This window comes from Stegostoma tigrinum, chromosome 35, assembly GCF_030684315.1.
Source record: "Stegostoma tigrinum isolate sSteTig4 chromosome 35, sSteTig4.hap1, whole genome shotgun sequence".
In the NCBI taxonomy this organism is placed as follows: Eukaryota; Metazoa; Chordata; class Chondrichthyes; order Orectolobiformes; family Stegostomatidae; genus Stegostoma; species Stegostoma tigrinum.
The window spans coordinates 20,007,862-20,022,689 of NC_081388.1; the positions used below are offsets into that span (position 1 = coordinate 20,007,862).

Genomic DNA, 14,828 nt, shown 5'->3' on the forward strand with positions numbered 1-14,828 from the left:
TCCCTATTTCCTTTCTTGAAGAGAGGAATTACATTTGCCTCTCTCCAGTCCTCAGGTACGACTCCAGTGGAGAATGAGGATGCAAAGATCCTCGCAAGTGGCGAAGCAATTGCATTTCTCGCTTCCCAAAGCAACCGAGGACAAATCTGGTCCTGGCCTGGCGACTTGTCAATCTTAACGTTTGACAAAATTTTCAGCACATCAGCTTCCTCTATCTCTATCCATTCCAGCATGCACACCTGCTCTTCAAAGGTTTCATTCACTACAAAGTTCGTTTCTTTCGTAAAGACAGAAGCAAAAGACTCATTTAGGGCTTCCCCTACCTCCTCAGACTCCACACACAAGTTCCCTATGCTATCCCTGATCGGCCCTACTCTTTCTTTGACCATTCTCTTATTCCTCACATAAGTGTAAAATGCCTTTGTGTTCTCCCTAATTCGTTCTGCCAAGCCTTTCTCGTGCCCCCTCCTGGCTCTCCTCAGACCATTTTTGAGCTCCTTCCTTGCCTGCGTGTAATCCTCTCTAGCTGAACTTGACCCTAGCTTCCTCCACCTTATGTAAGCTACCTTCTTCCTTTTCACAAGAAGCTCCACCGCACTTGTCATCCAAGGTTCCTTTATCTTACCCCTTCTTGCCTGTCTCAGAGGGACATATTTACTCGTCACTCGCAACAACTGTTCCTTAAACAGTCTCCACATGTCTATAGTGCCCTTACCATGGAACAATTGCTCCCAGTCCATGCTTCCTAACTCATGTCTAATCGCGTCATAGTTTCCTCTTCCCCAATTAAATATCCTCCCATTTTGCCTAATCCTCTCCTTCTCCATAGCTATGTAGAATGTGAGGCAGTTATGGTCACTATCACCAAAATGCTCTCCCACCACAAGATCTGATACCTGCCCCGGCTCGTTTCCGAGCACCAAGTCTAGAATGGCCTCTCCCCTCATCGGCCTGTCAACGTACTGTGTTAGGAAACCCTCCTGAACACACCTTACAAAAACAGCTCCATTCAAATCTTCTGCTCAAAGGAGGTTCTAATCAATATTAGGAAAGTTAAAGTCACCCATTACAACAATCCTACTACGTCCACACTTTTCCAAAATCTGTCGACCTATGCTTTCTTCAATCTCCCTGCTGCTATTGGGGGGCCTGTAGTAAACCCCTAACGAGGTGACTACTCCCTTGCTGTTCCTAATTTCCACCCATACTGACTCGGTAGGCAGATCTTCCTCGACAATGGAAGCTTCTGTAGCTGTGATACCCTCTCTGATTAGTAGTGCTACACCCCCTCCTCTTTTTTCCCCCTCCCTATTCTTTTTAAATGTTCTAAACCCTGGAACATCCAGCAACCATTCCTGCCCATGAGAAACCCATGTCTCTGTTATATGACTATAAACAGTGAATCGTTCATTCCTTTGATGAATGACTAGATTTATTTCTTCTTTTGAAGAATTCAACCGCAATCTCAGGGAAGCAGGGCAGGCCTGGATCCCCTCAGCCTTCATCCCTCCGAATTACAGAAGCTTGAATTATTGATCATGTCTTTAATTATTTAGGCTCCCATAAAACCAAACAACATTAATATCTCTTGGAATTGTTTCAGCTTACAAACACTGGCTCTGTTGCAAAGCTAAATCACTGCATACCTTAACAGTTTTCTGTGTTAATATCTAGTAGTACAAAGTATTCTTTTTAACATAAATACCAGCACAAAGGTGAACTTGCTAAATAGTTACGTTGAGTAACTTGTTGGGCTATTTTTTTCTCTCCTTCCTACTTTTCAGAAAGAAAGGGCTATGGTCCCACTGTAGCAATGCTGGCTGTCTCAAAGGAATGACATTACACAAAATACCTGTATTAGAGATGTTACAAGACTGAGAAAAAAAGCCAGAGATGGCTTAACCTAAGGAGGCAAGACTGAGGGCTAAGCTGATCAAGTTTTCTGAAATTATCAATAGAGTAATACAAGAGATGATCACATCTCAATCATCCCTAGGCTAAGGGAGCCCAGATCCAGATGCCAAAAATGCACGACAGTCGCTGATAAACCCAATCAGGAAATTGGCAGGAGCATCTTTACTCAGGGATTGGGGAGAATGTGGAGAGAACATTCCCACAGATTGTCATCCAGATCAGTAACAAATCTAAATGGAAACGGAATCAGGATGAAATGACAAACAGGATGGCAAGAAGGGCAATAGAAGGGTGAGAGGAACTAAGCAGGGAAAGAGGAGCAATGTTCCCTCTCCATTTTTACTTCCTCTGAACTCCATACCCAGCAGCGGCTCCTGGAGCTGGAAGTCAATGCTTTAGCCAATCATTGTGCATGGACCAATGAAACAATTTCATCACATGGAGGGAATGTTGGAGAGGAGGTGCATGGAATGTAAACAGCAGATGGGCTAGAGACCATGTTTCTGTGCTATAATTCTGAGCTAACCTTTTAAAGCTCCCGCTACTATGCTGTAGAGACTCCCTGCCTTGTGGGTCGCAAGGGCAACATTCTCCTGTCTACCTAGTGGATGACAAGTTGCAGAGATTGCAATCCGTTGCACTTCTCATGTCACCCCCAGATACAGGCTGTGCAATCCAACTGAGCATTCACTCATCATGTCCCAGCATTAACAGATAATAATCTCAAATCTAATCCATTTTAAAACGATTAGGAAAAATTTGATGAATTCACATCCTTACCGTCACATGCCACTGTGTGAGTAAAGATCCTTTCCGCAAAGTTTCTCAACTCAGTAAAGCCACTCACTGAGTGATCAGTTTGAGATGGGCAGTGTATTTAATAAGTACATGTCTAACCAGTTTTATCAGCTCTATTATAGGCAGTAATGGCACTTTACCTAATTCAGGGGTTTTTTGTGTATAATGACAGGAGGTATCAAGAACACGGAATATTTTTCAAATAGTATCAAAAGAAAGCATCAGACATTCCCAAGTCATATAGGTAACTTTCTTCAAACCCTACACTATACTTTAACCTTAGTTTCATAAAAGCATCTTATGACATTTCCATCCATCATGCCAGCCTTCTCTCAGAGATATCTGCAGTTAGTGGCATTTCATCTGCATTTGCTGCTTTGATTCCCACACAAGTATGTCTCTCAAGGTTATCCCAAATTCTTGTCACGCAGAACCCCTATAGGTTTCAGACTGAAGAGCCTTTCATCTTATCTGCCTGCGCTGCATTTTAATGAACCCTGTGTCTACTGCTGAACACTTTCGATAAAGGACAAGAGGGAGTTCTGCTGTCAAGTTGTGTCCAAGCATAAAATATATGCAATCTGTTTCAGGCAAGTTTCTCAACTGGTCCCTGGCAAATATTTGTTGAACTGATCGGTTTTGTTTACGCGTCCCCTGCCTTCTTTTGATGTGGGTTTTTCCATGCATCTCAATCAGTCACAGCCGTCACCCCCTGCAGACTTTAAAACTGATAGGTCAAGCCTTCCTCCAAACTTCCGGCTCATTTTAAATGCAGTTGGTTGACACAAAGTCAGATCTTCTTCTCCAGTCAAGTGAGGCACCTCTCAACCTGGTCTTTAAGGTTTGAGGGCTTGTGCAGGAGTTCATCGAGATGTTAAAGACATGAAAAGATATGGGGGCAAGTACAGAAAAACGGTGCTGGAGGTAGAAAATTGGGCATGTCCTGGTTGAACAGTGAAGCAGGCTCAATGGGGCTGAATGGCCTTTACCCATTGAAAAGACATTTGGACAGGTATGTGAATGGGAAAAATTCATAGGGCTACAGCCCAAGTTTGGTTTGGACTGGATTGGTTTGGACTCTATGACTTTATGCTATATGTTCCAGGATCAAAGCTGAGCTTCATTCAATAAAAGTCCTTTACATACTTTTAGAAAGACTTCAAGCTCAACCGAGGTCCATTCTCTCTTTTTAAAGGTCATAGAATCTCTACTGTGTAGAAACAGGCCATTCAGCCCATCAAGTCCACACCAACTCTCTGAAGAGCATCCCATCCAGACTGACCCCCCAACCCTTCCCTGTTGTCCTGCATTTCCCATGGCTAATCCACCTAACCTTCACGCCTCTATGGACACTATGGGCAATTTAGCAAGGTCAATTCACCTACCTTGCACATCTTTAGACTGTGGGAGGAAACTGGAGCACCAGGAGAAAACCCACATTGACACGGGTAGAATGCGCAGACTCCACACAAGCAGTCACCCAAGGGCTTGACCTGAACCCCGGTGCCTGGTGCTAATGATGTCGCAGTGCTAACCACTTTATCAAGCTACTGTCCAAAGACAGTGGAGGGCTCTCCCAAAAACCTGGTCGACATTGTGACCCCATTCCTACCAATGGACAGAGTGGCCATTCACCCAGTAGTTCTGTGTGAGAAAAATGGGCTGCTATGCTCCTACATGGAGGCTTGATCCTCAACTACCTCCTGAATGGGGATTTTCACAAACAACCAACGTGGCAGACTACACAGGCACTTCCTACTCAAGGAAGTAAGTTTCCTTTTTATTTTCTCTCTCATTTAAAGTCAGTGAAAATTGGAACCAAAGTGGGCAAGAAGGTATCTGGTAAATTTTGTCCAGACAGGCAAATTGGTGAAGAATGTGACAACACTATGGCTTTAAGAGATGTATTTTGTCCTGGGTTTTGTTGTGAATAAAAGTTGAGACAGAGGTCCAGAGTAGTCTGCTCAAAGCCAATAAAGTAAGCAGCTTGTGAGGCTTTTGTTTTTTTTAAGTTGAAGCAATAGAAGCAGCCTGAAAGGTGGGATCAATCTCCCACAGAAAAAGGATTTTTAGTTTTATTTAGCTTTCTGCAGTTGCTGGGACCTTGAAACTGGATGTGGAAGCTCTTATTCCACTCTCTGTTGCAGCTAAGACCTGGAGTTCTCTTCCTGCTGTTGAATTGCATGTGAGACAATCTATTTTACTGAATTTGCCTTTGCAAAAGGTGTGTTTGTGGGCTGTTACTATATTGGAACAGTTAATTAGTAGCAGGTAATTGATTTATTATTTTATTAAGCATCTCAAACGAGTTACAGTTAACACAATTCTTTTTGTTTCATTTGGCCTGTATTTTAATGATTGAGTAAAACACATTTTTTGCACTAAGTTGAGTAGTTTGAGTTGTTGAATTGCATCGGAAACACAGCGCCTTACACTTACCTTTAAAAGAAGAAAAAAATAGAGTCTAGCCTATCTTCTTATATTTTGAGGGAGTTTGATCTGGTCCATAACAGATTTGGCTGTAAGAAAAGTCTAACTGTTAAGGTAACTCACTTTGTGATGCTTTTTTGAAAAAGTAATTTGAGTGATAGGCTCGCATTTCATGCTGTTTTATTTCCTTGTAAATGTATATGTCCTGCCAAGAGCTTTCCACACCACCAGCTCTTGCCTGTTAGCCATCTCCCATTTTATTTGTTCCATCATTGGTAGCCATGCCTTCAGCTTCCTGGACACTGAGCCCCAGAAATCCGTCTCTAAACCTCTCCATCCTAATAGGTTAATATTTATCCTTAAGCACAGTCTTTGCTCATCTGCCTTGATATCTCTCTACGTGGCTCAGTGCCAAACTTTATTTGCTCAGTGTCTTGGGACACTTTGCACATTAAAGGCACTGTCTTAATGCAAGGTGTTACATGTCCATATCAGTGCTATGATAGACACTGCGACAGTATTTGGAATGGCTCTGCTTGAAGTGTCAGAACCAGTTGGCGTTGCTCCTGTAAATAACTTCTGAATAATACGCGGCTTGAGAGTGATTCTTTGAAAGACTGTAATCTAATTGCTCTTCTCAGTGGCTTTAATAAACAATGCATTTGGATTTACTAGCTCTGCTGAATTCGTTGAGCTATATATGGTACATTTGTTTGGACCGAATTGGTGACATTAGCAAATTCTTACATCAAATGACTACTTTTGACTTGGTAGTGAGGTCTGAACTCAGCAGTGATACTTTTCTGTATTCATTCATGGGATTGGGCATCGCTGGCAAAGCCAGAATTTATTGTCCATTCCCAACTGCCCATGAACTGAATAGCTTGCTAGACCATTGTAGAGGATGCAACATATAGGTCAGACTGGGTAATGATGGCAGATTTCTTTCCCTAAAGAGGGACTGGGTGGGTTTATTTTAGTGTTGGAAGAGTCACTATTAGGCTAGCTTTTTAACTGCAGATTTCTTTCATTGAATTTAAATTTCGCCATCTGTTGCAGGTCCACAGACTGTTAGCCTGAATTACCGGTCCAGTGACATTATCTCTACACACTGCTTCCCCTTTAATTAAATAATGTAATGGGGTTCATTGTGGAGACTCACACGTACAGTGCAGAAATACTCCAAAGTAAAATTCTAATGTGTAGTGAGATTGTAAACGACGACAATGACACAAGTTAACTCTGAATCAGTATTTAGCTATAAATGAAGTGTAAGAAAGAATTCATAAAAGGCATTTGTGAAACAAGGCAGTAAATTATCTGATAGCACTCTGGAATCACGCACACTAAACTATGCTGACTCCCGACTTGGTAACCCTTGGCACTCTGATTTATAACTCAGCGTCAAATCTGAGAAGTTTAATTTACTTAACCCTAGGAGATCAGTCTTGTCGATGAAGTTGGGGAGTGGAATATACAGACACTCTGACTGTTGGTTTATTCTATGGGGCCTCTCTGTTGCTGATGTCTACAACTAGTGTTTCCCATCAGATGGCTGCAGAAAGTATGTTTACTGAGATGGCTCAATTCTGCACTCCCCTTTCCTTCCAAAGCCCCCATCCGCCCACACAGTATCTCAACCCCATGGGTTTTCCTTTGTCCATCAGTTCTCTCATCATCTCCAGCCTTTTATCCAATCCCTATTGAATCCTTGATCCTATTCTAGATATCAAACATAACAAGGGATGTGGAAACACGGAGTTGCGATGGAATAGAGTGGGTAGAGCCATGTTCTAGTCATATTGTGGCGCAGGCTCGATGAGTTGAATGGCCTACTTCTGCTCCTACTTCCTGTTTCAATGTAAGGAAGTGGAAACTCATTGTTGCTTTTAACTTCTGCTGATCCTGTGGTTTAGCCAGTGAGAGACAGGTGAACTTTTTCCCCCCATTCAGAATTCCAATTGCATGTATTTGTTACTGACCTTCATCATCCAATGTCATTCCCAGGAGCAGAGACATACCAAGGTGGGTGCATCCTGCCGATAGTAATCTCATTTTTCTGTCTGCCCACTCCATCACTCTCTTCCTGTTCTCTGCCTTTACCCCTCTCGTTTCTTCTCCCCCTTCTTTCCTGTCATTTCCCAACAACCCCCCCAACCCCAGACTCTCCCCCATCTCTCTTCCCCTCAAACTGATATTGCTGAAAAACTCAGTAGGTCTGGCAACATCTATGGATATAATGTAGATTTTCCGGTCCAGTGGCTCTTCTTCAGAATTGATTGTAGCTAGGAAAGGTTTGGTATATATGGTTGGTATTATTCCGACATCCCCCATCCTACTCTCACCTTCAACTGGTCCATTTCTGGAACCTCCCTTCCCTTCCTCAGCCTCTTTGTTTCCATTTTTGAGATTAGGGTGGCCACCAATATCCACCACAGACTCACCTATTCCCACAGTTACCTTGACTATACATCCTCGCACCCTGCTTGCCTCAAGCAAGGATTCCCCAGCATCACAGCTGATGGGACCTCAGCTGGGTCTGACCCACCTCACATGCTTTAGCCCTCAGCCTTCTCTTCCCTCCCACAACAGCATATGGGATCTACTTGTCTTTACTACCATCCCACCATCCATATCCAGAGGATCATTAGCTGCCATTTCTGCCACTTCCAGTGGAATGCCATCATGAGACACAAGTTCTCCTCCCCTCCCTTGTCCACCTTCCACAGGGACCGTTCCCTCCAGGACAACCTGGTCAACCACTCTTTCACTCCTAACATCTCCCCACACCTTGACAGCACCTTCGCTTTCAGTTCTAGAAGGTGTAACAACAGTCCATTTACCTCCTCCCTCCTCACTATCCAAGGGCCCAAACATACCTTCCAGGTGAAACAGCGCTCTATCTGCACTTCCCACAATCTAGTCTACTGCTCTGGGGAAATAAAGTGCAGGTTGGGTGATCACTTTGCAAAACAACCATGTTCTGTCTGCAAAACAGACCCCGAGCTTTCAGTTGCCTGCCTCTTCAACACACCACTGTGTTCCCCAACCAAGATCTCGGTCTCATGCTTACTGCAGTGTTCCAGCAAACCTCAGCACAAACTAGAACAGCATCTCATTTCTCACTTGAGGAACCTTCAGCCTCAGAACTCAACAGGGCCTTAGAACCTTCTCCCAAGTCCTTTTCCCAACTCTAACACACCAGACCTTGTCATCATATTAGTTGCTAGCACAACCATCTCATTGTCAGTCAGTAATAGTCCCCATTAGCAGCTAGTAATTCTCCCAGGCTGAGCTTTACCCATTTCTCTGTCCGTCCAACTGTTGCTCTCTCTCTCTGGGCTCCATCTCCAACTATCATTTACTCCTCCCTCCACCCCACATCCCAACTTCAGCATATATACCAACCATTCCTTTGCTAGAATCTGTTCTGAAGAAGGATCACTGGGCCCAAAATGTTAACTCTGCTTTCTTTCCACAGAGACTGCCAGACCCGCTGAATTTTTCCAGCAGTTTGTTTTTGTTTCTGATTTCCAGCATTTACAATTCTTTGGGTTCTTTTCTCTCTTCCTTCGTCTGTCAATTCCTCCGTATGTCGATTCCTCTGTCTCTCTATATCTATTCCCCTCTCACTCTTTTCTTTTTGTCTTTCCCTCTCATTGTCTCCCCATCTCTCTCTTCCCCCCTCTGTCTCTCCACCCCTTTCTTTCACTTTCATTGTTTCTCTTTCTTTCCCCGTCTTCTGTCTCTCCCTCTCTCCCATTCACCCCCTTCTCCTTCCGTTCCCAGCATCTCTCACCTGTCTCTCTCTGACCCTACCCCCTTTTCCCCTGCTGTCTCACTTCACCATCTTTCTCCTCTCTTTGTTCCTGTCTGTCTGTCTCTCTGTGTATCTCCCTTCCGCTCCGTCTGACAAAATAGGGGATATTATAATATTAGCATATAAGTTTTGTCAAAGTTCATCTGCTGCTTTGAAACTCACGGGGACCGTCTGTTTTCTTGGACACAAACTGTCCCGTCAACCTTCAAATCAGTGGACAAAAAGTCATGAAACAAAAATAGGAACTGTTGGAGAAACTCAGCAGAAACTCTTGCAGCATCTATGGGAAGAAAACAGAGTTAATGTTTTAAGTCCAGTGACCCTTCACCAGAAGGGGACGAGAAACATTAATTCCTTGTCCCCCTCTCCAGATGTTTCCAGACCTGCTGAGATTTGCCAACATTCTCTGTGCTTGTTTCAGATTTCCAGCATCCATTGTTTTGTTTCATAGATGGGATGTCATCCCCATCATGAGTGAAATGTGTCACACTGACGAAGACCTATGGACGTCTCGAGTATCAGACCCTTTGCATTTGTGTAAATGTACAGAAATGGTGCTGTCCAAATTTCTAACTCAGAAATTACATTCATGTGGGCAAAGTGCTCCTTTGTTTGTCCCAACATCTTAAATTTTAGAATTCCTTTTTTGAATGTCGCAATTCTTACTCTTCCTAGAAGAAGCTTACTAAAACCATTTTTCCTACCAAGCTTGTGATCAATTGCTCCAGTTTTCCCTCTGCAGCTCTCTGTCCAATGTTATGTGTTACTTGTCCCCATCAAGCACCTTGGGAAGGTATCAGTGTGTTAAAGGTGCTATATAAATGCACATTGTTGTTTTTACATGCATGTAGTAGGGGCTGAATCTGTCTGATTAATCCAACACTTCATGTTCCAGGTTCAGAACATCTCACAGTCTATCGAGGTCCTGGATCTACGCACCTATCGCGATCTCCAGTATGTTCGGAACACAGAATCACTGATGAAAGTTCTCAACGCTAGGCTGAAAGTCGTATCAGAGAGCCAAACAAACCTGTTGAACAGAAATTTCCAGGTACAGTGTGGCCCCCAGAGGCAAAATTGCTTTTCATCGCCAATTTCCCTCCGCAGCTTTGCTCAAATGTACCTCCACTTGGACACAACTGTCTTGCAAGTGACCATTTATGGTTAGACATCCTGGATATTTGTCTCTGGAAAGCGTCATTATCTCAGGCATGTGTCTCAATCAAAGAGGGTGGTAGGATGAGCAGTGTGGCATCTGAGCAATAGGATCTTATACTGAACGTATGGGCACTGGATATTCAGCAACTTTATGAACACAGCTTAATTCAACACAGGGCAAGAACCTAACATTTTCCCGTTCTCTGTCACTCCAGAGACAGGGCACCTTTAGCTCTTGGCCACTGGAGCAGATTGTGTGTTATGTACGACATTCTTTCTCAATGTGGCTTTTGCTTCTTGCTCGTATATTAGAAGTACCATGGTGTGGCTGTAATTTTGTAGGTCTTGGTGAAGTGTTTTTTTTCCCCCTTTATTCATTCATGGGATGTGGGCATCACTGGCTAGGTCAGCATTTATTGCTCATCTCCAATTGCCCAGAGGGCAGTTAAGAGTCAACCACATTGTTGTGGGTCTGGAGTCACACATAAGCCAGACTAGGTAAGGATAGCAGTTTCCTTCCCTAAAGGGCTTTAGTGAACCAGATGGGTTTTTCCAACAATTGACAATGGATTCATGATAGTTTGTGACAGTTTCTGTCCATGCCTGAATATGTGGCTGTTTTTGTGTATGTATGTGTCAGTGCAATTATGTTTCAGTATGCGTATCTGGATGTGTGACCATGTTTGCATCTATGTATTTGGATGTGTGACTGTATTTGTACACGAGTGTATTGATGTGACTGTATTGAGTATCAGGGTGTGTGGCTGTGATTTTACTGGTCTAGGTATAATCTAGGTATGTTTGTTTAGGCTGTGTTTTTGTATATCTATTAGTGTGACTATTTCTGTCTGTGCCTGTGTATGTGTGTGTATAAACAGACAGACACACCATTCTGTTGTACTAACTTGAAACCATTGATCCCTGTTACCCAGACAGTAGAGTTGATGCTCCATTGCTTTATTAACATCTTTGCTGAGGCAGATTACAATAGTTTCGGAGATGATGGGAACCGCAGATGCTGGAGAATCAGGGTCTAGGCCCAAAACGCCAACTTTTGTGCTCCTAAGATGCTGCTTGGCCTGCTGTGTTCATCCAGCTTCACACTTTATTATCTTACAATAGTTTCAGGCTCTGTTCAAACAATCAGCTCTGTGTCTTTAAAGCTGTGGGCAGCTATACACATTCCCGGAGCGAAATCAGAAATAGATTCTGTACTCCCAATGCCCGTAAATTGGAACTGTAATTTGAGTTTCTGTTGAAACAAATGCAGTGAAGACGCTCACATATCAGTGCAGTCCAGAGTTGTTAGGGCTTGTGAAATGGAGAATGAATTTGACATGTCACAGATGCTCCGGTAGTCAGACCTTACAGTGTCCTGTATAATGGGCACATTTATCGGGAATTTAAGGGGATCAGCAAGTCGCAGCTTGAGCTGGGCCGAATCAAACGAGGCAGCAGTGAGATGTGGCAAGGAGTTTGTGAAACAAAGCCCATTATCAGTCTTGTTGAAGCAGATAGTGAGACTGGCAATGTTTAAAGGGGAATTGGGTGACAGTCAACCAAACTCACGACTACTTCCAACTAGACGGACAAGAGCAGCAGATCCATGGGAATGTCCTCCCCTGGTTGGCCCCCTCCAAGCCACTCCCCCTGAATCCTGACTTGGAAATACACCATTGTTCCTTCACTGTCATTGAGTCATAGTCATATAGCATGGAAGCAGGCCCTTTGGTCCAACTCATCCATGCCAAACAAGGTTCCCGAAGTAAACTAGTCACATTTGCCTGATTTGGCCCATTTCCCTCTCTTCCCTGTTCATGTACTTGTCCAAAATGTCTTTTAAATGTTGGAACTGTGCCTGCACTTATCACTTCCTTTAGCAGTTCATTCCATATTTGCATTCCATATATTTGTGAAAAAGTTGCTCTCCAGATCCCCTTTAAATCTTTCTCTTCTCACCTTAAAAATATGCTCCCTATCTTTGAATTCCCCCACCTTAGGGAAAGACTTTTAATATTCATCTGTCACTGGGTCAAAATCCTGAACTCCCACTCTAAAGGCATCGCGGGTGCCAGTACACCCCACAGACTGCAGCAATTCAAGAAGGCAGCTCACTGCCAGCTTCTCGGGTGCAACTAGGGACAGGCAACAAATGCTGGCCTAGCTAGGGACACCCATATTCTGTGGAACTATTTTTAAAATGACAGCATCACAGACTCGCTAAAGACAGCTTTATCACCTTTGTCTTTAGGAGAACATAAGAAATAGAACCATTAATACTGCAGGCACCTTTCAATACAATCAAGATTGATTCAGGGCTTCAACTCTGCTTTCCTGGCCATTCTCCTTGTCCCCGATTCCCTCAGAAACCAATATCCCTCTTTTCCGGTCTCAAATGTATTCAACAATGGAGCAGCCACACACATGAACAGAGGCAGAGAATTTCCCAGCACTCTGAACAAAGACATTTTTCCTCATTCCACACATAAGTGATGAATTCCTTATCTTGATACTGTGATACTCCAACTGGGGGAAGCTACTTCCCAGTAACTCTCCTGTCAAGGCACCTTCATATTCTGAAAGGTTTCAATGAGGCCACCTCTCAATTCTTCAAAACTCTAGAAAACCATTAGCCCGCGATAATCCTCCCATCCAGGAGTAAACTTAATGAACATTCAGTTACTGTCGGCAACTATTTTTCCTTAAATATGGAGACCACACAGTGCACTTAACAGTGAAGAAGTACTTAGATGTGCACCTGCGATACCAAGGCTATGATACGATGACATGGACCAAGTGCTGGAAAATGAGATTAAAATAGATGGTTGTTTTTGACTGGCACAAGCTCCATTGGATGAAGGGCTTCTTTCTGTGCTGTAGACTACTTGAATTTATGTCTACGACAGTACTCTAAGTGTGAACTCCACAGCACCCTACACAAATTGTATCAAGACCTTCTGATATTTCTAATCCAATGGTTGCAATGAAGGCTGACATGCCATTTTCCTTCCTACTGGTTTGCTGAATCAACAAGCCAACTTTCTGTATCAAACCTTGTTTTAATATGTTACTACAGCCATTGTTTTTATAGAGTTGTAATAAGGTTAGAGTTAGATTAGACTTGGTATAAACAGTATTAGTAATTTCAAATGTTATGAACCCAAGCTCCACTTGAGCACTCAACAAGTTAAAGTGTTCATCCTTTACTAGAGCCTGTTCGGTGTCTCGGAGAGACAGTTAGATCACAGAGACCCTACAGTTTAATGGCATCTGACCCATCGAGTCCACACCACCTCTCCAAAGAGTATCCCACTCAGACCCAGGCCACCGCTCCATCCCTGTAAACCCACATTTCCCATGGCTAATCCCGGCTAATCTGCACATCCCAGAACACTATGGCCAATTTAGAATGGCCAAACCACCTAACCTGCGCATCTTTGGACTGTGGAAGCAAACTAGCACACCAGGAGGCAACCCAAGCAGACACGGGGAACTTTTACACCATTCTTCAAAAGTAAGGGGTCACGGAGACAGCCAATCATTGCTGCTACTCCACAACAATACTCTGGTCAATCAGGATCTACCTGCCTGGTCTGAAAATTAAGATTGACGGCTAATTGCCCTTGTTGCATCTCCATGTCAGTGCTGGCCCAACCAATCAGCACCCACTTCTCATTCTGTATAAAATGGTGTCTCTTTTTGTACAAGTCAGTTCCTCATGTCCTGGTCCTGAGGAGTGTAAGATGAGAAGCTTCAATTTCTGAACTCTAAACCAAATTTGTTCTCAGTCTGAGTTCCCTTACCCCACAATATAAGATGTCAGTGGCCCATTGTGGTTTCCCCCTACATTATGAGCCCAGTGAGCCTTCTAAAAAGACATAAGATGTATTAAACTATTAACTTCACTTGCTCCCACAATGATATTGGTCTATGTTATGTTTGCATTTATACAGTAAATTTACCATAGTTGGTTTAACCTGAGGGTCCTCAGGGCAAGATTGAGAAGGTAAGGTTTTCATAGGAATCTGAGTTAGTACGGCAACTGAACCCATTCTGCTGGCATTACTCTACAATGCAAACCAATTGTCCAGTCAACTGAGCTAACTGACCTCCAATTAATACAGTATGGTACATCTTACTCAAACTGTACCAAGGAACCTGACAGGAGGGTTACCAAATAAACTTTCATACAAGCCATATCAGGAATTATTAGGAGCCGATCAAAAGCTTGGTTAAAGAGGGTAGATATGAAAAAATGAATAAGAGAGGAACATTAAGCTTACAGCCCAAGTAGCTAAGATCTGACTGAATATGATAGTGTAAAGTAATGGGAGGGGAGGCAGGGTGGTGACCACTTCACAGTTGGAGAAGCACAGATATCTTGCTTCCTGTCAGACTGAAGGTAGTTAACAGCAAAAGGGAGTGCCATGGGAGGATTTAAAAACAACAATGAGATTTTAATACGGACCCAGTCAGGGTGTGTGTGCCAATGTGGATGAACTAGACAGGGGTGATAGGTGCATGGACACTTGATGCCCAGTAGATGTAATGTCCCAGTCAATATTACAGGAGCTTCTACAAACCATCCATTGACACAATTTCACTACTGATCTCTTAATTTTGCCACTAGATCAACCAAGCAGGTGTAGGACTGTCAGGGACAGCGTGCTTAGTATTTTTATAACGTCCCTTCAAGAATTTAAATTTA

The 14,828-nt window shown here is 43.3% G+C and overlaps 1 protein-coding gene across 5 annotated transcripts in view; it reads left to right on the forward strand.

The window, feature by feature from the left end:
* LOC125447599 (noelin-2-like) overlaps positions 1 to 14,828 on the forward strand; it is a 318,146-nt gene that overhangs the window by 285,837 nt on the left and 17,481 nt on the right. For all 5 annotated transcript variants that reach the window (XM_059639945.1, XM_048522145.2, XM_059639948.1 and 2 more), the window contains one exon: positions 9,858 to 10,013. In XM_059639945.1, coding sequence (XP_059495928.1) covers positions 9,858 to 10,013 — 156 coding nt within the window. The remainder of the gene's footprint in view (positions 1 to 9,857; positions 10,014 to 14,828) is intronic.